The sequence below is a fragment of the Natrix helvetica genome, assembly GCF_964273705.1.
Source record: "Natrix helvetica genome assembly, chromosome: 1".
In the NCBI taxonomy this organism is placed as follows: domain Eukaryota; kingdom Metazoa; phylum Chordata; class Lepidosauria; order Squamata; family Natricidae; genus Natrix; species Natrix helvetica.
In genome coordinates this window covers 272,851,429-272,877,833 of record NC_138548.1, presented here as the reverse complement: position 1 = coordinate 272,877,833, position 26,405 = coordinate 272,851,429, and the positions used below count along the sequence as shown (strand labels likewise).

Below are 26,405 nucleotides of genomic sequence, written 5' to 3'. Positions count from 1 at the left end.
CCAGCCCAGCTTTCTAGCACAGATAATCTTATGAACTCAGTTAATTATTGGGGATGCTTCATGTGGGTGACAACAAAATGGCAGAAAAGAAATATAGGAACCCGTCTTTCTTTTCTGCCATGTAGTAGTTATCTGGATTTTTGAAACCCTATTTTGTTATGAAAACCTGGAATTTGAAGACAACAAACTAGCCAAATGGTTCTGCTGTTGACTGCAGAAAAAAAAATCAGCTACATCACCCCTGGACAGTTTGTCCTTCTATTCCTCATTTCCAATTGTGGCAGTCACAATGCACAAACAACTCCAAAGGTTCTGTATAAAAGGCCTTTAAAGAGTACAATACGATAGACTTTGCTCTGGGCAGGTTGAAGTCTAACAATTGACCTAGGAAACCGAAGGAAATTGAGATGCAAATAAACAAGGATTTTTTTCCCCCCAAGACCATTTGCTTCCTCCTTAAGCTTGTTTGTTTGGTTATAAACATCATTTATAGGTCTTACAAGCAATGCTGTGAAAATAGCTGCTATCTTTTGGAGCCCACTATTACAATTCAATGATTTAAAAATAGCTTTAGTGTACTCAGACTGATTAAGTTAATTAGCAACATCAAAGAAGTAAATGAGTCATCCACCAAGCTGACAGAATTGGTTAATCAGCAGGTTGGATAGCAAAGTACTGATGATTTCAGCACTTAAAACTTGCCAAAATGAGTCATGAAGAAGTCTGATCAATGAGAATTTAAATCACACTTATACTACGATGTTTTTGTTCCCACATAAAAGATCAGACATTACAGAAGTAAAAAACATATTGTATGAGTATGCTCTACAAGCAATTTTGCAGTTTGCAGAACCACAGATGTTAGCAAGAAATTGGCAATGAGTTGCATATACAGTAGGACCTCAGGTGCCAACCGTAATCCATTTTAGGACTTCGGTCGGCACCCAATTTGATTGTGACCAGAAGCAAAACTGACTCTGCATGCATGCACACCCCAAAAATGGCATAGTCAGGGAAAATTGCCGCTGCTGTGTTTATTTGGCACCTGAGGATGTGTTCATGACCTGAGTGAAACATTTAGCAGATTTTTCGGTTGGCACCTGAATTGTTCATTGTCTGAGCCGTTCGGGACCAGATGTCCCACTGTATGATAGTCTTTTTGTTTAGTTTTCATGCCTCCATCACTAGTAAGCACAGCTAGGTTTACTGTTACTTGAGCAAATGCTTTCTTTCTTTCATATATGGTTTCTATATCTTTCCTTCTTTAGTGGAAAGAAGGAGAAATGGGCATGCAATAGAGCAATTTCATGAATTGGAAATGAAATACAATTTAACATACCATGTTTTCCTGAAAATAAGGCAATATCTTATTTTCTTTTGACCCCCCCCCCCCAAATAAGTGCTTGGCCTTATTTTTGGGGAGGTCTTATTATTTTTGAGGTGCAGGAAGCGGCAAGCATGGTCACCTCATGGCTGCTGCTGTGTTGCAATATTTTCGGAGAGGGCTTATTTTCAGGTGGGGGCTTGTTTTAGCGAATGCTCTCAAAAGCCCGATTGGGCTTATTACCTGGGAGGTCTTATTTTCAGGGAAACAGGATATTAGTGGGTTCAAAATAATCTGTAAACTTCATTTACCTTAATTGGCTTTGAACTTCTTTTATGCTTCCTCCGTCGAATAAGTTTTTCTCTATCCTAGATAAGAAAACCAAGAAACAGTCACCACTCAGGATACAAAGATAACAGAATAACAGAGTTGGAAGGGCCTTGGAAGTCTTCTAGTCCAAACCCCTGCTCAGGCAGGAAACCCTATACCATTTCAGATAAATAATTGTCCAATCTCTTCTTAAAAACCTCCAGTATTATAGCATCCACAACTTCTGGAGACAAGTTGTTCCACTGATTAATTGTTCTAACTGTCAGCAAATTTCTCCTTAGTTCTAGGTTGCTTCTCTTCTTGATAAGTTTCCATTCATTGCTTCTTGTCTCGCCTTCAGGTGTTTTGGAGAATAGATTGATCCCCTCTTCTTTGTGGCAGCCCCTTAGCTTTAGAACACTGCTATCATATCACTCCTAGTTCTTCTTCTCATTAAACAGACATACTCAGTTCCTGCAACCTTTTTTCATATGTTTTATCCTCCAGTCCCCTCATCTTTGTTGCTCTTCTCTGCAGTCTTTTTAGAGTCTCAATATCCTTTTTATATTGTGGTGACCAAAACTGGATGCAATATTCCAAGTATGGTCTTATCAAGGCATTATACTTGATATTGAGGTATTAGCACTTCATGTGATTGTGAAGATATTAAATGGAGCTATAAGAGTGAACCATTCACTCATTTGTGTGATTCATTCATTCATTCATTCATTCATTCATTCCAAGTCCCAGCTCAATGAGAATTTTATGAATTAAACAGAACACAAATAGAGGCAAATCAGTCGAGGAGGAGTTGGGATTATTCCACTAGCCCATCCTTTATATTAGCTATAATATGGCAATAAGCAACAGGAAGTTATTCCCAAGGCCTCTTAAAAAAGCTTCTTGAAGAAATTAAAGAGGTAGCAGTATATAATTTCTTTGGAAATCTTTCTTACAGGATAAGTATGGAATAATTCTAGACAAGAATGGATCAACGTCAGGTTCCTAGAGTCTATTCTATATTTTTCCAGAGACCAAAAAATCCATCAAATGAAAGAATAATGATTTATACAACTTCAGTTAATGATTTCTGAATATATCACTGCTCAAGTATTTGTTTTAGTAACTGATTAAAATTCACTATTGTTTCATCCACAAACACACCCCTGGTTTTCTCTGAGCCATTCTTCATTTCAGTTGATAAAAAGTGATTTTTTCATTGAGTGCCATTATTAATGCTGGAAGGAGGAACTTTTGCCAACCTAGTGCAAATCTACTGAGAGATTTACTACTAAATCTTCATACAGTGTCTGCCTACTTCCAATTTCTGTTCACCCCTTTGGTTTATGAATATCATTAGATGAAAGGGGATCAATGAGAGGCAGACAAGACAAAGACAATTTTAAAGGTAAGGATTACAATATTATCGATTTGAAAATGGATGGGAAGTCAGAAAAGAATTTTACAAAGATCCCTCCCTCCCTTATTTCAAGAATACAGAACATGAAATAATGTGTTTAAATTACAAAAGGATATTTGGTACAAGTTTTTGTTTTTAAACAATACTGCTACCAAAAGCAATTTGACATGACAACAATTATTTAGAATGAGGGTGGGGTCCACTTCATTCAATAGGTTCATGTAGAAGCTAGATAGATATCCAAATTATGCTTTAATCTGAATTCCTGCAGTAGGCATAGAGCGGTCTATACAATTACCTTGTAACTGTGGGAAACTCTGATTGCATTTCTGAATAAAGTACTGTATTATTGCCACCTTCCATATTATCTCCTGAGAATGCCTTAAGGCATATGTGGGGACCTCTGTTCCTTCCATTCTTGTAAATAGAGGTGATGCTGACCTTGACTTTGCTTTGCAGTTTACCAGATTTCAATTTATTTTATTCATCTAATCTCGCAAGCTCAGACCTGTCTATTCTGGACTGTATTTCACATTAGTTGGACTTTGTAGAATTCAACACATCTATAGAGCTTCTAGTTTAGGAAATGCTATATTAAACTATATTAGTCATAATGCAATTTCTTTTAAATTATACAATCTTACAAGTTCTGTTTCTTCGTTCTTAGTTGATGAAGACTTAATAAACTTACTCTTGTCAGCTCATCAATTATGTTTTGTTGTTCTATAACCTGGAGCTTCAAAAATTCGGTTTCTTGTTCTTCATTTGCTTGATCAAGATCATTCAGCGATTTTAATTTCTTCAGAGGAGGATGTGATACCATTTTTTCTTTCTACATAACAAAAAAATAAAATAGGAAAGCCAGTTTTCTTTTTAGATTTTTAATTTTTTTACTTGATTATATCATTGCACTGTATTATTTCTCACATTTGATTTTCCACCTGTCTTACATATTGATTTATAGATGTTAGAGCTGTTTTTTCCCCTCATGGCATGTTTTTAAATTACTGTTGTGTTGAGAGAAGGGAAGATAAATGTCTCTTTATGGAAAAACACTCAGCAGAACATTCAACTATGGATGTGTATATTTATTAACAAATAGACAAAATTGAACTCAGTGGGACTTCTAAATACAAGTGATTAGGATATAATGTCCTGGCTCTCTAGAAAAATCATCCAGGCCATTATTTATTACATCTGTTTAATTCCTACATATAAACTGTAGCAAATGGCTTTCAAAACATGAAAAAAAAAAAAACAGGAATGGAAAAAATCCAACAAATTGTTATCTGGGAGAGAGACACTTGAATTCCTAGAAAATGCAATGGTTCCAAGAAAATAACATTTTGTAATGTTAACCCTGGAGAATTAAGGGAATAATGAGAATGAATCCCAGCACAATTATTTTCTGGGAAATAAAAGCTCAATTTTGAATTAAGCATCACTGCAGTTCCTTCTTGCTCATGTCCATTTTGCTAAACTGAAGAGGGGCACCAACAACCCCAGGTTTTTGTGTCTTCTAGACCCCCAGTTTAAATAGGCTACAGTTTTAAAATAAAGAAAAACATGTCTTTAAAAAAAAACCACCAATCCAATGAAAAATTATTTTACCCCATGTTGATTGGGCATAATACATTCTGTTTTTTTCTTTGTTATAATTTTTTTTGAACACAGAAAGTCAGAATAACATTGTCTGGATGTTAGTCCTTTCATCTCTTCATACCCTGTTATGACACCAAAAAAGTCTTTTATCAAAATAGAAGTATGGCATTTCCCTTAATAGTTATATTCCAAGAACTGAAATGAAACGAAAGAATAAAAAACAGAATAAATCTGAATTCTTGGTACAAACCATCTCTAAATTTTCCTTAGTGATTGCTTTAAGTTTCTCCTCCATGCGTTGCAATGACTGCATGAGTTCATCATTTCTTTTAGAGAGGCACTTATTTCTTTCCAGAAGAGGTTTGCATTGTTTTTCAGCTTCTCGAACACGTTTCAACTGCAAACAAAATGCTAATTAATTAACTAGATATATAGATTACATATCTATAGTACACACATCCACTAACACATATACAGGTAGTCCTCAACTTGCGACCACAATTGAGCCCAAAATTTAGGTTGCTAAGTGAGAAATTTGTTAAGTGAGTTTTACCCCATTTTACAACTTTACTTGCCACATTTGTTAAGGGAATCACTGCAGTTGTTAAATTAGTAACAGGATTGTTAAGTGAATCTGGTTTCCGCATTGACTTTGCTTGTCAGAAGGTTGCAAAAGGTGATTACATGACTCTGGGATAACTCAATCATCATAAATGTGAGTCAGCTGTCAAACATCCAACTGTAAATCACGTGACCATGGGGATGCTGAAATAGTCATAAATGTGAAAAATAGTCATAAGTCATTTTTTCCAGTGCTATTATAACTTTGAATGCTCACTAAGTGGACTGTTGTAAGTCAAGGACTACCTGTACACTCTGATTGACTATATATATAGTCAATATAAAATATACATGTAATACAGCCCAGGTTCTAATCCCAGTAAGGGTATGGCTAGCTGATGAGAGCTAAATAGCTTGAAATGGATCCATACTAGTCTCCCTTTATTTATTTATCAGCACAAATACAACACAAATATAAAAAGGCAACATTAAAAATAAAAATATGGTTTTCCGCCTGGATGGTTTTCTGTGATGAGCCAAAGGGACAGAAAGAGGGAGTAGTGAGCTTCCTCCCATATTTGGGCATACCAGGGGTTGTAACACACACACACACACACACACACACACACACACACACACCTACCTACCTACCTACCTACCTACCTACCTACCTACCTATCTATCTATCTATCTTATCTATATCTATATCTATATCTCTGTGTGTGTGTGTGTATAGTTTCTGATATGGAAATGTTTCAAGAAGTTATCATCTTGATTCATATATCACACAATTTCAAAACAAACTACAAACTATGGCTTAGAATATTATATGAATCAAATCAATAGAACATAGTTTGAGGGATAGAATTTCAAGCATAGATTTTTTTAAAAGATGCCATCTGCAGATCTTAAAATAATGATAATGTCATTTGAATCTACAAAACATGTTTGATCAGAGTTTAAAATGTTGATGAGTTCATTATGGCAAGAAATGCCACTTCTAACTTACCTACATTTATTTTCCTGAAATGTTGTTTAAGTATCTATAGCTAAAAAATAAACTGAACATAAGAATCCAACCTAACTACTGCTCATAACATTGAATGAGAGGCCATGTTATGCCTCATTCTTCTAAGAGAAAGAAGGGTTGCTATTCCATTGCTCTGGTTGTATTTTGTTATTAAAATGTGTATAATATCTGGAAAATTTATCATATGAAACCAAGAAGAGGGGCTATCTGTCAGAGACTGATTTTACACACTGAGGTAACCATTATTTATGAAATAAATCAGAATTGCCCAGGTTCACACAACAAGCAGTGCTAAAAAACATGAATTATGGAAGATAGCAGTCAGATCTATAACATGATGAACTTATTATAGTGATTAAACCAGGTTCACATCTATCTATGGCTATGGAAATTTACTGGGTAAATTTAGATCAATCATTCTAAGTTTAACTCAATTCAGACAGTTAACATCAGTCCTAACTAGAGAACTTCAATCGTCTTCCACTGAAATGATCCCATAGGAGATCATGAACTTTAGTCCCACCTTAGGAACAAAGCCAGCTTGGTGACCTTGAATCAGTAACTTCCTCAGCCCAAACCACTTCTGAAAAACCTTGCCAAGAAAATTTCAGAAACTTATTCAGAGAACCAGACATAACTGAACAGAAGAAAAACAAGTATGAACAAAGCTGATGCACCTCTGCAATATTATTTATCATTTATGATTCGTCACAAATGATAAATAATATTGTCATTGCCATTCCAGATATTTTAGATTAAATAAAATGTTCAGAAACTGCTAAGGGACCATACCAATTCATTACGTTCATCCACAAGCAGAGTGTTCCTATCCTCAAGTTTCCGAATAGTAGCATTGAGTTCTGCCATTCTCTTCTGATTTCGACGTAGATCCTACAAATGTTTGTCAAAGAAAAATAATTTGACTCAAGTGTTATTTATAGGCAAGTGTTGAGATCCTTGGAAGAAATTATGAATCACAATGAAGATAAAATTGCAGGATCCAATCTGTGTCAGTCACCGGGACCATAGTTTTAGTCTTCTGAGATTTCAGAGTCGGGGTGGAGCCATCCTCAGGGAAGTTCTCTCTCATCACAGTGGTGAAAGAGAAGATCCTTGAGGATGGGCTACAGCATGAATCCGAAAGCTTGGAAGACTAAACTTCTGGTCCTGGGGACTGACCCAGATAGGATCCTGCAACATTATTCTGAGGCATGTATATGCCTTCATTAGTGAAGATGGAATTGTATAGTTCACACATAGCCAATAGTAACAAATATTGTGAGGTTTTTGGAGGTCTCTAAGTTTGGTTGTTTTCTTGCAGATATTTCATTACCGTACTTGGTAACATCATCAGTGTACTGATGATATTACTAGTTTGATAAGAAAACAACCAAGCCCAGAGAGTACCATGGAACCCACAGGTCAACCCTGAGATATAAATATTATCTTCTATCAGTAACAAATACTGACAAATACAAAAGTCAGCAGTATCTAGAGAACCACATATTGTGCATCCTTGCTAAACCTATAACATTGTATTTTATCTAAACAAGAATGTGAGAGTATGTTTCTAAATCTGTAAGTGGCTTTAAGCAAGCTTCTATGTCACAGTCTCAGTTTATAATTTGGTCTTCAACAAGTGAACATTAACAGAGGCTTTTATAAGCTCTATTATAAACTGTTGAATTAATGAATATAGAATGCTTGGAGTGTTTTAAATGCTCTGCATAAACGCCAATCATTTTCTTCCTCCTCCTCAGTTTTTTTTTCCCTGTACCGGTTGGTACTGATTCACTTCGCATGTGCTTTGCGTTGCTCGCGTGTGCTCAGTTGACTGAAAATTGTTCTGTGCATGCGCAGAAACATGCCAGCGATGGCAGAAGAGACCAGGGCGTGGCCAGCCTGGGTCACTGCCAATTCTGCAACCCAGGTCAAATCACCACTATCGGTTCAGCCGAACCGGGAGCCACCCACCTCTGCTTCTCCTCCTCTTCATCATCTCTTATTTTGAATTAACTGCACAGTTGAATCAGAACTGAAATGCAGCCTTTGAATTACCACAAGAGGGAGTATCGTATAGTTCATGAGTAGATGCCACTCATGGAAAGCAGAGCAATGATGCAATAAGCGGACCCAATCAATGAAATAGAACATGCTTCTTACAGGACTGCTGCAGTGTTCCGAGCCATCTCCTGCTCTGCCTGGGATCTCTCTTTTGGGACTGCTCATGTTGCATTCAGCCTCCTTAACCAAAAACAGTTGTTCATCCAATGCTTCTTTCTGTAGCTGAAGCTTCTGAACATATCCTGTCAGGGTCTCCAACTCTTTCTCCAAAGAAAAGATAGTTCTGTCTTTTGCTTTGATCTCATCCATCTGAATGAAGATACACGAGAACAGTGATATGGCATAAGTACAATCATGAATCCACACATCTGAATGCATTTTGCAAGTAAAGGATCTTCGGGGTTCATTGGTTACAGCATTTCCTAGAGCCATTTCTTCTCTAAAACTATAACGCAGTGATGGCAAACCTTTTTCTTATGGCGTGCCAAAATTGTGGGTCTGCGTGCTATTGCATGCACACATGTGCCCACACCAATTCAATTCTCCCCGCCCACCTGCTCATGTACCCATGGCCACACATCCACCCATGCATGAGTGCATGACCCCAAAGTCTCCGGAGGCTTTTCTGAAGCCTGGGGAGGGCAAAAATGGCGTCCCCGGCCCTCCGGAAGGCTGAAAATCAGCTGGCACGCCAGAGCTGACGACTGGTGTGCCAGCAAATATGGCTGTGCCATACGTTCGCCATCATGGCTATAACGGCATAAAATAGATCAGTGCAGATCAGGATATACCTATTTAAAATTAATTACAATTAATGATTTTTAAGTTAGTTATTTTATGAGTACCATTAATTTGTTTTAATGTAATATTCCATGGCTCAAATAGCGGCACACAAGGAATACAAATAAACAAGCAAATCTGAACTTTGATGCTCTTTAATGAAATTTAAAATTGTTCTTACATTACAAACCAATGGCAAGTGTAAAGCCTGGAACCTCTATAAGAGCAGTTCTCAATCTGTAGGTCGCGACCCCTTTGGGGGTCGAATGACCCTTTCACAGGGGTCACCTAAGACCATCGGAAAATTGCAAAGTGACAGTTATGAAGTAACGAAAATAATTTTATGGTTGGAGGTCACCACAACATGAGGAACTGTATTAAAGGGTCGCGGCATTGGGAAGGTTGAGAACCACTGCTCTAAAGGTAGCTTGGTGCAAAAATCACACAATTCACCAAATGCACTCTCTCTCAGTTTGAGAAACAGTCTGATTAGTTCGCATCATTCTGCAAATATTCTGGTTTGATCCTGAATCTTGAATGAAATATGAAAAACAACTCGGTTCCACTATAGATGAGCCATGGTGGCGCAATGGTTGGGGTGCAGTACTGTAGGCTAATTGTGCTGACTGCCTGTAATTTGGCAGTTCAAATCTCAGCAGGCTCAAGGTTGACTCAGCCTTCCATCCTTCTGAGGTGGGTAAAATGAGAACCCAAAATTGTTGGGGGAAATATGCTGACTCTGTAAACTGCTTAGAGAGGGCTGTAAAGCACTGTAAAGTGGTATATAAGTCTAAGTGCTATTGCTATAGATAAACCTAGTGAAAGTCTTATCTATAGGTTGTCATTCAGGTATCAAGGAAAATGAGGGCCGACTGCATTTGATATCTAGATGCAATATTCTCAGCTCTATTAAACTGGTGAATTTCTCAGCAGTTTGTTTTTCATTTTTGGTAAAGCCAAAACCATTATTGACTGTGTGATATTACACAGTGTTGGTTAGCAGAAACCAAATTCTTCTAGTTAAGAATGCAGTCATATATTATGGAAATCATGGTGATATTTATCAAGAATGGGAGCTTTGTGTTGAATTTTCCATAAATTATAACAGAAAGACAAGTTTGAAAAATACAGGCGTGAATTTGCCAATAAGAGATTGCTCATTAAGCAAATAGATTATCTTGCTCTGCTTCATTGAATAGAAGCTATTCTGCTCATCAATAATAATAATACATTTTGTTATCTAGACCTCTCAAACTTTTCAAAAGACCCCAAAATCAAAATCTTTTATCATTTTGATTAACTATGATCCATTCCTGCTAATGGTGTAGGCACATTCAATTTAGACTAGCACCACCGTAGAATTAGGTATTAGATACTGTATAACTGATTACCACAAATAGCAGAAGCGTCCCAAGATTACTATATCTGTCACTCCCTCAGCAGTGTCTGCCTCAAGCTGACATTTTCATTCCCTCCTGTATATCCTATCCCAAATGGGAGCAACAAAAAGATTTATTCTTTAAAGACTACATTCACTGTAGATGCTGCTATAGGAAGAGTGATGCATTCTGAGTTCCTTGCATTAACCTTTGTTCTAAGCATCACCTCAGGGTGATGCCCATAGAGTGGCTGGCCAGGTTAAACATCTGCCCTGAAATCTCTTAGCCTTGAAATTATTTGTGGCCCAGTAGCAGAATGGATTAGGGCCATCCAGGGCTACTGTCCATTACAGTGGCTTCATTTACCTAGTGATAGGGCTACTTTGACAATCAGAGAAACTGCATGATGATTCAAAGTTCCATTGATTTTGTCCCCAATTGGCAGAACATTATGGGAAAGAAAATTATTTTCATTTGATGAGAAGAAACAAACAAATAAACACTAGTTCAAATAAAAAGCTGCAGAAGTTTCTACATAGAATTTTGTACTCGAAATCTTAAATAGCTGCTTTACTAAAATGAAGCAACATATTTGAATCAAGGCCTGATTTATAATATTTTTAATTTGGTAAAGTGTGCTTTGACCCAACAAGCACAAGAGACTATACAACTGTCAGAATGTTTCTATCCTTGGCTAGTTTCAATTCAGATGCGGTGTGGTAGAATCTATACCTGCCCAAGATGTTACTGACATGGTGAAATATGCATTGTGATATTATGACCCAAGCTCTACCCTTTTGTACTAAACATAATTTTGTTATGATGTTGCAATGCACATTTCATCATATGCACACCTTTCACAATGGAAACTTATGCCTAAGTGGGCTGAATCCAGATATACATCCCTGCTGTCAGTCACAGAAGTTGGGGTTGACTTCATTTAAATTTAACTTCCCAAATTCTAGTACTCCGTGGTTTTTTTAAATACTTATAGCCAAGCAATTATTCCCACTTTCTGGCTTTTGAGTGCCTTTTGTTTTTTTGTTTTTACTGGAAACAATATATTCATTGTGTGATACCAGCTAACAAAGGATCACATGGTGAACATACCATCCTTGAACTACAGCAGTAACTGCAGATGATAAAAATATTGTCATGCCCAAAATAGTAAAATACAGTGTTCAAATCTGAAAATGCATCTTCAATTCAAATCAACCAAATTAAAATCCTTGATAAAGATGCCAGTTTTTATTAAATTAACAAACTTCTAATTGTCACCCACAATTAAATTATCACAACAGAATTGCCACTTTCTTTCCTGGTTGACATATAATATCTCAGCAGTACTTCTGGCTGATAGAGGTATTCTTTTAGATGCTTCAATTTCATTTTTGTTTATTTATTTAGGCTTTAAATATCATTAATTATATCATGAATAGCAATGGTGGGTTGCCAATTTTTTTACTACCAGTTTGGGTGTGCTCCTGTACACGCTTGCATGTGTAACGCTTCTGTGCATGTGCAGAAGCGTCCGGGCAGGTGGGTGGAGCCTCCCACCACCTCTACTTCTGGTTTGCCTGATCCGGACCTAACCGGGAGCAACCCACCTCTGATGAATAGGAGTTAAGTACTAAGTTAGCTCCTATAGAAATGGGCCCAGTATATTACCTGGCTGTTATGTTTCAGATTAGCTGAAAGTTTCAATACAACTTTAAGGGTATTCTTACCCCAAAATATGTATATAATCCAAGCAGGTGTTTAGCTGAGCTGTAAGCATTTCTGCTCTAAAGACATCCAGCATATTTCTTGAACTTCCAATTATCCAGCTTGTTGGGCATCAGACATATACTCACAGTTTTAAACTTAATCGCAGTATAGTTACTGATTAGCATTGTACTTTTGCTATAGTGCAACCTAGTCCAAGCAGAATGTGGAAAGGCCACACATTCAAATAGATATCCCATTACAACTGATATAGTGAAAATGGCACATACTGTATACTTAAAGACATACCTTGCTGAAAATATCATCTCTGTATTCTTCACTTAATTCAAAGAATTTCCTGCTTAATTGCACAGGGGCATCCCAAATCCTGCCCCAACTAATCAATTAAACTTACTGGGTCAGCATAAGAGAAAGCTGTCCTATTTGCCTTAATAAATGGGGCACATTTCCTTGCTTCTACCCCAAAAGTTGTCCTGTGCACAATTTTTGCACTCTTTTATTATGATGAGTAAAAGCAATAATTAAAAAGGAATGACCTCCCACAGCCTGACACAGAGACTGAAACATGATCTGTGTGAGACAGCCCTTGAAGAGCATTTGAAAGTTTCATCAGCACAAATAGTGAAGCTTTTCTTCCTCTTCACATTAGCTGAATTAGCTAAATTTAAGGTGGACCAGAACTTTGAAATAAGAACTGTATAACTAACTGCAATTTTGGAACTGGACATTAAGAAAGAAAAAAGGTCAAGATGGCTCCCGCCTTTCTTCCTCTCCAAATCAGCTGAACTAGCTAAATTTAAAGTCGACCAGAACTCTGAAATAAGAGCTGTAACTTTGGAACTGGACATTATGGAAAGGTGAGAATTTGAAGAACTACCTGAAATTATAAAAAATATGCATAAATCATTAAAACCAAGCCTAAATAGAATTTTGAGCTCAGAGAAGCAGGAACTGAAGAAAGAAGTAAAGGAAAAAGGGGGGAAGGATAACGAAGGGGTAGAAACTGTGGAAAATAAAAAGCAGACCAAAAACTTCATTGGGTTTGACAGTAGGGAAAATAGGGAACATTGAAAAGGGGGGAATGTGTCCCAACAAAAGGAAATGAAAAGCAGACAAAAGATCTTACTGAGGTTGACAGTGGCATAGGGAAAACCGAAGAGGGGGGTAATGCCCCAACAAAGGGACATACAAAAGATTTCACTGGGTTTGACAGTGGATTGGAGAAAATTGAAGAGGGTGTACATGTCAAAACAAAGAAAAGGGAGAAGACAGGAATAGACAAGTGGGACAAAAGACTTACTAGGAAAAAAATCAGACAATTATAAATTGTTATATGGGCAAATATAAAGCTGAGATATGTGGTTTACTCCTATACATGATAATAAAATTGAGTTGCTAACTGATTGAATATGATAATGGAAAGATAATTAAATAAAGGTTAAATATATGGAATATGGACAAATATGAAACTATTATGGGGAGAATGTAAAGCAGAGGCATGGGATTCATTTTTACACATGATAATTAAACTGAGTTGCTAATTGTTTGAATATGACAATGAAGGACAATTAAGTATGGGTTAAAATATATGAAACATGGATATATGTATAGAACTCCTAAGATGATGAACAAAGTGAGATGTGTACCGCTTGTTATTCTATATAGTAGATTAAGGGAATTGTAATGAATATTGAACAGTAAAGAATGTTATTTAAAGACAATTAAGGGTAACCTAAGCCAAGATATGGAAAAATAGAGAGGGAACATGAAATATACTTACAATAGGAAATTATTGAGATTATAAAGACAGAATCACAAATTGGGTGTGTGTAAGGATGCATACTTATATAAATATAATGCTGAGAATAGCTGGGAATTGTAACCAGGTCTACATCTCGGCCAAAAATAGGCTGGGATGGGTGGGTGAGTTAAAAATACAATTACTATATATGTATACGTTTTTTTCTCTTTAAAAAAAAAGGAGGAAGATATATCTTAAAATTAAATATGTATATTGAAAAGGAATTATAAATACCATCAACATAAAATGGAGCTCGCTCAGAGGCTGAAACACCAAGTAAATGAGATGAAGAGTGTGAATTAGAGGAGAAAGGTAAGAGAAGAAGAGAGGGATAGGAGAGAGGGCAGGGAGGGAAGAGGAGGAGAGAAAGAAGGAGTGGAAAGGGCAGAGAGGAGAAGGAGAGAGGAAGGGGAAGTAGAGAAGAGAAGGATGACAGAAGGAAGAGAGGTAGGGAGGCAAAGGAGAGAGGGAGAAGAAAGTGATGGATAAGGTACAAATATGGTGTATGGAGAGCAGAAGAGACAATAATTGTTTTGGGGAGTTGATGGTAAGATAAATTGATGTAAACATTTAATAATATAATACGATGTTGGTTATGTAATAGTATACATGTGGTTATATGTTATGAAAATGAAAAAATAAAAACTTTATACAATTTTTTCCTCAGCAACAGGATCTCTTCCCAGTTGCTGGGTAAACATGGCTATGGTGGGCGTGGCCTAACCAGCCTCTTGCACCATGACAAGGGGGCCATTTTCACCTTCCCCAGGTTCCGGAGGCTTTCCTCAAGCCTCTGGGAGGGCAAAAACTGCCTCCCCAGGGACTTTCCCCCCTCCCCGAGCCTCCACACTTACCTCGCATCCAAAATGGGCCACATGGAGACTCCTGGGAGGGGTGGGGTGGGAGGGGCCAGCCAGGGGTGGGATTTGGAGGTTCTCTGGACTGGCCATAATGTTAGCTATGGGTTCTCCCAAACCTAGGCAAACCCATAGCAGCCCACCCCTGCTGATACTGCTGTCCTTTTGTAAGGCCATAAAGACCTTATTGTGTACTCAGGACTGGGGCCCCGAGTGAGTGAAGGGATTTGACTCCTGACCAGGCACCAAATAAGTAAGTAAGTAAGTAAGTAAGTAAGTAAATAAATCCAAAGACAGTAACCTTGCTAATGAAACAAACATATCTTCATTTCAGTGCTAGAACAGATGCAACTGAAAATATTTTGCCCATCAGCTACCTGTGTTTCAGTTTATTGAATTTAGTAGGCCAGCCTTCCTCTTTTTACTGTAGTACCTTATGAAATGCCTCAAGGCAGGTTAATCTGAAAATAAATTATTTATATCTCTAATGAGCCATTGTTCATCGCTGTACACTAGCTGATATTTCCACATAATTATGTGACAACAGGCAAAGATCGCTGTAGTAAAAATATGTCAATATTTTATGAGAGCAAGAAGAAAACACAAAACAAAACAATCAAAATGGGAGTTCAGTAAAAATAAATTATTCCTGGATGAGACAAACAGGAAACACCACATAGATTTTCAAGACATCTTTTAAATATAACTGCAAAGCCAGTTTGGTCTTGTGGTTAAGGCGCCAAACTAGAAAGCAAGAGACTGTGAATTCAAGTCCTGCCTTTGGCCATGAAAGTCAGCTGAGTGACCTTGAGCCAGTCACTCTCTGTCAGCCAAGCTCACTAGTATGTAGGGAATATAGGAGGAAGGTATTCTGGAGGTATTCTGTTCACCACCTTGAGTTATTTGTAAAAATAATAAAGGTGGGAAATAAATAAACAATAATGATTTCATCCCAATTACTATTTTCCAAAACAAAATAATCATAGGGAATGTCTTCTAAGAACATACAGCTTATTTAGTTTTTTTTAAAAAAAATGTAGATCTCAATCCAGTACATTTAATTGTTAGCTGAACCGTTGGTTTTAACGCCAAAAATTTCCTCAACAGCAAGTCATTCAAAACGCAGGCACCAAATCTCACACACAAGTAGTGAGAGAAACAAAACATTTGGTTTTTCTTCTGAGATACAATTGTGCAGAATTCCATGGCACTTTTTCTGAAGTATGCATGGGACTAAAATGTTAATGGTATGTGGGAGAATATTTTGAAGACAAGAAGGTACATGATTTGCCGATATATTAATTTAAACACTCATATGATTTTGAGTAATACTCATTGAGGATTTTCTATTGTCACTAAATGCATAGGGTATCAGCGCAAAGCAATGACAGCATAAACTGGGTAAATAAGATGCATGAAGATAGCTATATCTTTTTTTAGTAGATATGGCATGCTTCCCCCCCCCCCCCCCCAGTTTATATGGTCACATTTCTTTATTTTAGAATTCTTATTCTTGGCTCAGCCTCTTATTTTTCAGTGCATTTTTTGTGCCTGAGTATTGACTGTTAAAGTGTCCTGTGCTGATAACAATTGTAAAAATTAAACTACTAATGTGTTTTCTTCACGTTGATATTCACAGGCTAATTCTGACACACAGAAGTTTGACTTATAACATACTTATAATGCATGATAGGTTTGGAGGGCAGCTCTCTCAAATTTGGCAATCAAAATTTTTGCACATAGCGTAATGAGAATCACAAGAAAGGTTATGCACATTGAGCCATAAACATGACTGGATATTTAGACAAGTTACTAACCAGCCTGCGAATATCCCTCTCACTCTCCCACTTGATCTTAGAGATTGCCTCCTGGTGGGACTGATGCTCACTCCGGAGATCCCCGGCTTTTATCTTATCAGCTTGGATCATGTTATTCAGGGCTTCGTCCACCTGCTTCTTGGCAGACTTCAGTTCAGTAATTTCTTGCAAAAGTTTAAGGCGCTCAGAGTCAAATTGTTTCCTGGCCTCTTCACGAGCCTCAATGCTCAGGGCTGTCCGTACTTTATCACTGCACCCTTCCCGCAATGCATACAGTGCTGACTTGAGTCTCTGGATTTCACTGTCTCTGATTTTCATTGTCCGTGCCATTTCTTGCTCATGCTGTTTGATAAGGTTTTCCCGGACAGCTTGCAGCTCCTTCATCTTCTCCTCATGGAGTTTAGCTTTGAGTTCAGTGATCTGCACTGTCTGTTTGCGTTGTTCTAATTCCCGGATCCTCTTTGTTTCTTGGATTTTTTCCCTTTCAAGTTTGTTCACCTACAGAGTGAGAAGATAAAAAGAAGACAAAATGGATATCAACAGCATTATCGCCATCACTATCACCCAAAGCCTATAATTACACGGGATCTCCAGTTTCATAAATGTTCACACAAGCTGTAATTGGTGCACAATTGCAGATAACTTTTAGTTACCAAAGAGGCTAAAAACTAGTTCAGAAGTGTAACAAAGGCCTATGCTTTCAGCCAAACCTTTGTTGAAGAGTGCACATAATAATTGAAATCTATAAATTCATACCTGATGAAAAAGTACAGATTTATCTTTTTATATCTATTTTGGGGGAAACTCATACAGAATTATTGGTCTGATCTATAAACTTAAAGAAATATGCTACTGGTATTTTGTATTCAAATTCAATGAATTTTAGAATGTCAGACTATATAATCCCCAGAAATAATATTTTCTTTAGCATTCATTCATTGAAAACTAAATCTAAAAGTTGTGTATTCAGAGCATGTAATAATATTTCTCTTCACATGATCAAAAGTTCATGATATGGCAGAACTGAGAAAACAAGATATTACGAAAACAATTATCTGCCCTCAAAGGATCATCTGAGAAACAGTTTCAAATGTGGTAAATAGGAGCCTGAGAAAGAGTTTGGTTTAATGTTAAACACATTGGACTATATAAATCAGAAGACAGTAAGTTCAGATTTTATCTAAGGTATAAAGTCTGCTGGATGACTTTGGACCAGTCATTTTTTCCCCACAGTCCTAGGAAGAAGAAGGCAATGGCAAACCATTTCCAAAAATGTTGCCAAGAAACCTGCAGAGATTTTGATGTAGTCTCCAGGAGTCAAGATAGATTTAATGGAACACATATACAACAGGACACTACTTCATCTTTTTTTGCAACAAAAAAGAAACAATAGGGTGTTATATCATAATTATTTATTTAAAATAAGCCATTAAAAAAAAAGAAATAAGATCTTGAGATCCAAAGAAGGATCAGATCTTTATTCCAGTTTATAAATATTGTCCAAAGCTAGAGAACTGGCTCAGGATTCTCCCTCAGGCTTGAGTCCAAAATTAAATATCCAAATATAGAACAAAACATTGCATCCTACTTTATATTAACTATCTATTTTCTACTGTAGTAACAATAGATATACTCTACTGATTTTTTTCTTGACATTCTTGAGATTTCAGAGGAGAGATATGTAAATGGCAGTGGTGGGTTTCAAAATTTTTTAGAACCTCTTCTGTATGTGTGGCCTGCTTTGTGGGAGTGGCTTGCCAGCCATGTGACCAGGTGGGAGTGGCTTGGCAGTCATGTGACTGGGCGGGCGTGGTCAACTTGTAATATGTGGTGAAACTCACTTAACAACGCTCTTGCTTAGCAACTAAAATGTTGGCTCAGAAACTCTAGCATTTGAAGCACGCAAGTCTTAAAGCTGTCAAGTTACCCCTTGTACCCCTAACCCTTTAGAAAAAAAAACGCAGGGGTGTTCAAACTTGATAGCTTTAAGACTTGTGGACTTCAACTCCCAGAATCCCTCCTCTCGCTCTTCATCTTGATGATGTGCGGACGGGCGGGGGGAGGGAGCTGGAACCGGTCTAAATGGCACTGTAGATTTGTGGAACCTCTTCTATAGAAGAGGTTAGAACTGGCAGGAACCCACCCCTGGTACATGAGTACTTTTTGTGTATGTGACAGAGTATGTGTATGTTCTGTTTGGTTATTGCTAAATCATCTTAAAATTTGATGATTCTTCAGTCTTCTACAAAGATTAAGATGGTAAAGTTAAGATTAAATTGGTAATCTTTGGGACTGTTAGAAACATTTGGGATTCTGAAGAGATTTTGTGGGCCAAATTTCTCCCCCTCAATCTGGAAAACTGTTGACATCTGCCTGGCCACTACTATACATCAAGCCATTCTGTCTTAACTTTGCTTCCTTTGACTTCTCATGTGGGTCCTATATGAGTTAAAACACATTATTGTAAATCCAAAATATGCTGAAGTTGCTTTTCATATAGTAAGTCAGAATAACAGAATAATAGAGTTGGAAGGGACCTTGGAGGTCTTCTAGTCCAAACTCCTGCTCAGGCAGGAAAACCTATATCATTTAAGACAAATGGTTTTTTCAATCCCATCTTAAAAACCTCCAGTGTTGGAGTACCCACAACTTCTGGAGGCAAGTTATTCCACTGATTAATTGTTCTCACTGTCATGAAATTTCTGTTCAGCTCTAGGTTGCCTTTCTCCTTGATTAGTTTCCATCCATTGTTTCTTGTTCTGCCTTCTGGTGCTTTGGAAAATAGGTTGACCCCCCCTCTTCTTTGTGCCAGTCCCTCAAATATTGGAACACTGCTATCATATTATTTCCATTAAACTAGATATGTCCAATTCCCAAATCACCATTTATGACTTTAATCATAGGAGGATACTTTAAAAAATCATGGCAAGAGGTTCAGTAGATCTCAAGGAATGTGTCCTGGGAATATTAGTTATCACGAACTCCAAATTGTCTAATCATGAGTTAAAGATAATTTTAAAAAGTTTATTCCTAGATATATACCTCAATATGCAAAAGTTACTCAAAATATTGGCCATCTGAAAAGTCAGGAATGTTTAAAAGTGATGGAAAATATAAAACAACAACAACGAAATGATGATGAAATGAAAGTAAATTATAAATTGGTGATTTTCTCCATACAAGTTTTTTATTATGGTAAGGAGTAAAAGTTGGATGAAGAGAAATTAGGGTCCCCAAGTGGTGAAGAGACAGTTATCTGCTTGCCATGGTTCCAGTGTGGCATTCTCATTATATTGCTGTCATTTTTTAATTGCTTTTTCTCAGCTAACCATGTGATAAATGTCATATCTAGTCTAGCCTTTAGGTAACAGTTTTTTTCCTTTCATTTTACCTGAAATCTGATTACAAGCCTCCCGCAGTATGCATAAATCCCAATCTGAAATTATGACTACAGTTTCTACTCCCTCTCTATCAGCCCAAGAGCAACATACAGTAGATCTTGCTTTCTCCACACGGAGTTCAAAAGAATCATAATGCTTGTCCCAATAAATATTTCATGGTACATTTGAAAATAACACAAAGCCTTTTTGCAAGGTAAGCGGCTTTTAGCAACCTCATGAGGAAAGACCACAAATGCAATGCAGCAATAGCAAACACAGTTCAATAATGGAAAATTTCTGGGACACCATTTTGATTTAATGTTAAGACTGACAGATTTCTGTAGACATTGTTGGCTGGGAAAAGGCTTTAATTATATAAGATTTTTCTTTGTCTTTTGAATAATTCAGCAAATAGAGCAATAATTAGGGGGAAATGGAAGTTAAGAAGAAATGAGGAAAAAATCTGACAGAAAAATGTCACTGATAACTTTAAATAAACTACCGTAACTCAGTGTAATATGGGGATGAGGAACCTATGAACTTTTAGATATTTCTGAATTACAATTCTCATAGATACATTCAGCGTGGCCAATGAGGACAAAGGCTGCCAGCTATAGTTTGGAACCACCAGTCATATGAAAGGTTCCTTGCTGTTATACACTGGTCCATGGTAAAATCTTTATCAAAAAGTACAGACATCAATGAAGACAGACGGAAGTTAGAAACAATTGTTGAGGTTTTTTTTTTTTTTAAAAAAAATACATTTTATGCCAGCAAAATTCAGTATTTCACATGAAGGGAATAAGAGAGGAGAAGAGGAAAGAAGACATACATGTAAAAGAGAATGTGATTGTCTCTAGTGAGATAAACAGGATAATCAAGAACAAGAATTTATGACTACTTAAGTTCAGCAATTCAATAGAGGTTCTTGAGATCTATTTATAACCCTAAATAATATAAATATATATTGTTTATAACCATATTTTATTTTATTGCTTGTCTTCCGTTCCATTTCATTCTAATTTGAGTCATTCAGCAGGTCCCTGTTTTCTTTTATTCTTCAAATTGTCTCCTAAGATTCACCCTCTAATTGTCAATATAACTGATACAATAATCAGCCTCTGATTGTCAATACAATTTATAGGTTCCCTGCTGTGGATTTGGGGATATTCCAGATTATTTTATGTCTATATCCTGCCAAATCCTTTGATTCACAGAGGTTTATATTGTACAAATCATTAAAATATTAGAATACAATTAAAACCATACACAGTATAACAATGTAACATCAAAATAAATAAACAATAAATAATAATAATAATAATAGTCTCAAATACACTGGCAGGTATCCAACAATCTGTTTTGGAAGATACTTTAGGTTTTGAGTCAAACAGAGGTTGACTAGTATCCTGCTTATATTTTATTAGATAATCTTGTCATAATTCTTCAGTCTCTTTCTCTAGTTCAACCACATTCCAGTCAGAGCTGGAAAATTCCCATTTATCATCACCTGGTCTTTGAAACAGTGATGCTTCATAAGCAGCTCCCTCATCTAATTTGAAGAGCCCTGGTGGCAGAGTGATTAGAACACAGTATTTCAGGCAAATTGTCGGAAATGACTAGGCCAAGCCTGAGGGAGGGGGTTGAATGCTTTACAAGTCATAAGTCCCTTTGTGCTGCCGGAGATCTATGTCCAGCTCATCTTGCATTCCTTTCTATTCTTAACCCCCACACATTTCCCTTAATGGCCACTTGGCCAGATTCTGGTTGAGAACTTAAGCTTGCAATAAATCTTTATACTCATTTGAACTGTCTGAATCTCCTGATTTTCTGGGTGCTTGACACAAACTTTGCCCACAGCCAGGAGTCTGATCATGACTGGCTCAGGGTTGACTCAGCATAATGAGGGCTGATCTGCTTTCAGTCTAACTTTTTTTCAGAAAGGCCTTATGGACATAAAATGAGGAGATTTCCTGATATATTATTCTGAGCACCTTGGAAAAACTTTATACTCTTTTAACAATTGTAAAAGTTTCCCTCAATCGTAAGGGATGTAAATTTAGGAAAGGATATGGAGGTTTTAAAAGAGGTTAGGTGTCTGCCAGGTGCTATTGCCAGCAGAGACAAGAGGCATATTCTTAAGATAGTCAAGAATGCAAATAAGGACTGTGATGTTGATGCTATTATACATCTTGGCACAAATGATCTGTCCCAAAAAGATGTAGTTTCTGTGAAGAATGATTTCCAGAGCTTGGGGTATGAACTTAGTAGTATAGGTTGTAGGCTTATCTTTTCAGAGGTTTTACCAGTATATAAGGAACAAAAAGGGAAGGGCCAGCGTGTAGCAGAGTTTAATGTGTGGCTAAAGGAGTGGTGTAAAAGGGAATGCATGGGTTTTATTAGTCATGATGTCTGCAGCTGGTCCAATGAAAAACTGTACAAAAGAGATGGTTTGCACCCATCCAAGAAAGGGACTGAGTTACTTGGCATTAAATTCACAGATTTTCTGAATAAACATTTAAACTGAACAGCGGGGACAGAGAATTAATTGATACAGAAAATTTCTGTCCCTAGCAATCTAAAAGTCATGGGGTTATCAGTGCATGTAACAGACGTTTGTACGGGTAAGATTATCAGTTCTGCTGTCAAGCAAAACCAAGCATTTAATAGTGAGTGCCATACCATATGCATGAATCATACAAGTGGCAAGAAAATAGGGGCAGTCAGGCATGAGACAGGTTATGTAGACAGTAAACACAAGGTCAATCAAAATGGACTCAAATGTCTATACACCAATGCACAGAGTATGAGGAATAAACAAGGTGAATTAGAAATTCAAGTAAATGAGGGCAGATACGATATTTTTGCCATTACAGAAACTTGGTGGGATGAAACCTACAAATGGAACATACAGCTAGAAGGATTTAAATTATTTAAAAGAAATAGACCAAATAAAAGAGGAGATGGAGTTGCACTATATATAAAAAATAACTACATCTCTACAGAAATAGAGCACAACAATGATGAGAAATATCTTGAATGTATTTGGGTTAATATTAAAGGTTGGGGGGGGGGGAGGTAAATGAAATTGCCATAGGTCTATACTACAGGCCACCCAACCAAGCAGAGTAGATGAACTTTTTCCTAGTTAGCTAACTAAGGTATGTAGGAAGTGCACCACAATAGTAATGGGGGATTTTAACTACCCTGACATCAACTGGGAAACAAACTCTACACCAAGTGGAAGACCCAACAGGTTCCTAATAAACCTAGCAGACAACTTTGTTTCCCAAAAAGTAGAGAAGGGAACAAGGGGATCAGCCATATTTGACTTAATTCTCACTAACAGAGAGGAAATGATAGAAAGTATTGAAGCCACAGGAACACTGTGGGCAAGTGACCATGTAATATTGCAATTCAACATTATGCAAACACAAGTAGTAGAACAAAGTCAAACTAGAGTCTTGGACTTTAAGAGAGCTAATTTCAATAAACTTAGAGAGAGCTTGGGAAGAATTCCATGTATGAGAATCCTCAAGGAGAAAACAACTCAATAAACTTGGGAAATTTTGAAAAATGAGATTACAACAGCCCAGTCTAGCATAATACCAATGAAGAAGAAAAATAACAGCTCCCAAAATAAACCAGCATGGCTGCATAAAGAACTCTCTGACAAAAAAGATAAGTATAAAAAGTGGAAAGAGGGGGACATAACTAAGGCAGAATATCAGCAAATAGCCCGAGGCTCACAATGAAGAAAGGCTTGCCACAAAAGTAAAAAATAACAAAAAAAGCTTCTTCCAATGTTAAAAACAAGAAAAAGGTTAAGGAAACAATTGGTTCATTGCTGGGAGAAAGTGGCAAGAAGGTGACAAGCAACAGGGAGAAAACTGAACTATTTAACTCATTTTTTGCTTCTGTCTTTACACAAAGGAATAAAAAGTCCAACCTATCAAAAACAGCACCACAAAAATCAGATTAGGAACACAAGTTGAAATAGGGAAGAAAATGGTAAGTGAGCACCTGTCTACCCTAGATGAGTTCACCAGGACCGGATGGACTACACCCCAGGGTTCTGAAGGAACTGGCAGATGAGATCTCAGAACCACTGAACTATATCTTTCAGAGATCCTGGAGCACCGGGGAACTGCCAGAGGACTGGAAAAGAGATCATGTGGTTCCCATCTTCAAAAAAGGAAAAAAAAAGATCCAGGAAGTTACAGACCTATCAGCCTAACTTCAATACCAGGAAAGATTCTGGAAAAGGTAATCAAGCAATGAATCAGCAAGCACCTAGAAGTAAACAAAGTAATAGCCAAAAGCCAACATGGGTTTGTCAAAAACAGATCATGCCAGACTAATCTTATTGCATTCTTTGACAAAGTAACAAAATTAGTGGACCAGAGGAGTGCCATCGATATAATTTACTTGGACTTCAGTAAGGCATTTGATAAAATAGATCATAACCTACTACTAGATAAAGTAGAAAAATGTGGGTTAGACAGCATCACCACCAAATAGATTTGTAACTGGTTGACCAATCGCACTCAACGTGTAGTCCTCAATGGAAGTGCATCTACATGGAGGGAAGTATGCAGTGGGGTACCCCAAGGCTCTGTTTTAGGCCCAGTACTCTTCAACATCTTCATCAATGATTTGGATGAGGGAATAAATGGGGAACTCATCAAATTTTCAGATGACACCAAGCTGGCAGGAATAGACAACACTCCAGAAGATAGGCTTAAGATACAGAAGGATCTTGACAAACTTGAACATTGGGCACTATCTAATAAAATGAAATTCAATGGTGAACAGAATAACGTTCTACATTTAGGCAACAAAAACAAAATGCACAGATACAGTATAGGTGGTACCTTGCTCAATAGTAGTAACTGTGAAAGGGATCTTGGAGTCCTAGTGGACAACCATTTAAATATGAGCCAGCAGTGTGCAGCAGCTGCCAAAAAGGGCAACACAGTTCTAGGCTGCATAAACAGAAGGATAGAATCAAGATCACGTGAAATGTTAATACCACTTTATAATGCCTTGGTAAGGCCACACTTGGAATACTGCATTCAGTTTTGGTCACCATGATGTAGAAAAGATGTGGAGACTCTAGAAAGAGTGCAGAGAAGAGCAACAAAGATGATTAGGGAGATGTCTAGACAGGGGCTTGGACTAGAAGACCTTCCAACTCTGCTATTGTATTGTATTAACAAGGAAAGAAATGGATTAAAAACAATTGCTTAATTTTCCTTTGTACATTTGAAAAAACATTTACAACAAGGGATGATTCCAAGCCAAGGCTATAGCTAGAGGCTTTAACACTAGCAGTAGGTTAGATATTATTCTTCTATATATTTCATTGCTTTCACATACATTTATGTGTTCCTCTTAGTTAATGAGTATGCATCTATTTTTGTGGTATTAGTCTTTAAACTAAGTAGGAGTGCATTTATTCATAGTAGTTCTTAATAAAGTCCTTAATAGTATAAGGCTGTGATAGCACACCTTTGGCATGTGTGCCACAGATGGCACACAGAGCCCTCTCTGCGGGCATGCAAGCCATTGCCCCAGCTCAGCTCCACCTTGCCATGTATGCGCAGGGGTGGTCACCCTTTTTGGTCACAGGAGGCTGCAGGGAGGCCTATTAGACCCAAAACAGGCGGGGTAATGTGTGCATACGTAGGAGAGTGGGGAAAGCATGGGGGTTCATGCACGGGGAGCATGGAAGGTCGTGTATGCATGCTCAGGAGGCTGGGCACAGGGGGTGTCATTGCATTATGGGTGCAGGCTTTCGTCACATGTTAGCATTCACTGGTATAAGGCCTGGTCATCTAAAGGATCATCTGTCACCTGTGGCTTCTGCCCAGCTGTATGATTAGGCACTGTTGACATGCTCCAAGTCCCACCCATTATTGGGTCACCTGATGAGTACAGCATGTCTTCTCTGTTGGAGTGCCTGTCTCTGTAATGACATCCCCACCCTCAAGACATTTCTGGCTCCCACCTTACCTGAATTCAAGAGCTCTGAAAACTGTCTCTTTCTTCAATTCTTAGGTTAGAGGGGCAGGTCCTGCACGATGAGATCTTTTAATGGTCATTTTTTCCCCTGTCATTTGGATTTTCATTTGATTGTTTTTGCTATATGTCACCCATAGTTATTGTAGAGTTGGATGGCCAAATAAACAAATAAATGTGAAAGAACAGGAAAGGACAGAATATTTCTGTGTGGCCTTTAAAACATTAGTCATTCTACCCTCTTGGCATTTAGCTTTGGCTCTTTAGACACAGGCACATTTGTTAAGGATTTGGGGAACTTCTTAAACAAAGTTTGTTCAGGAAGCCGCAGTTAA

General features: G+C 37.4%; 1 protein-coding gene across 2 annotated transcripts in view; it reads right to left on the bottom strand.

Annotated features, from left to right (window-relative positions):
- Positions 1-26,405, bottom strand: part of JAKMIP2 (janus kinase and microtubule interacting protein 2) — a 93,462-nt gene that overhangs the window by 21,187 nt on the left and 45,870 nt on the right. For both annotated transcript variants that reach the window (XM_081937852.1, XM_081937851.1), the window contains exons 3-8: positions 16,670-17,167; positions 8,410-8,619; positions 7,039-7,137; positions 4,906-5,052; positions 3,745-3,885; positions 1,636-1,692 (exon numbers count right to left, since the gene is read on the bottom strand). In XM_081937852.1, the coding sequence (XP_081793978.1) occupies positions 1,636-1,692; positions 3,745-3,885; positions 4,906-5,052; positions 7,039-7,137; positions 8,410-8,619; positions 16,670-17,167 (1,152 nt within the window). The remainder of the gene's footprint in view (positions 1-1,635; positions 1,693-3,744; positions 3,886-4,905; positions 5,053-7,038; positions 7,138-8,409; positions 8,620-16,669; positions 17,168-26,405) is intronic.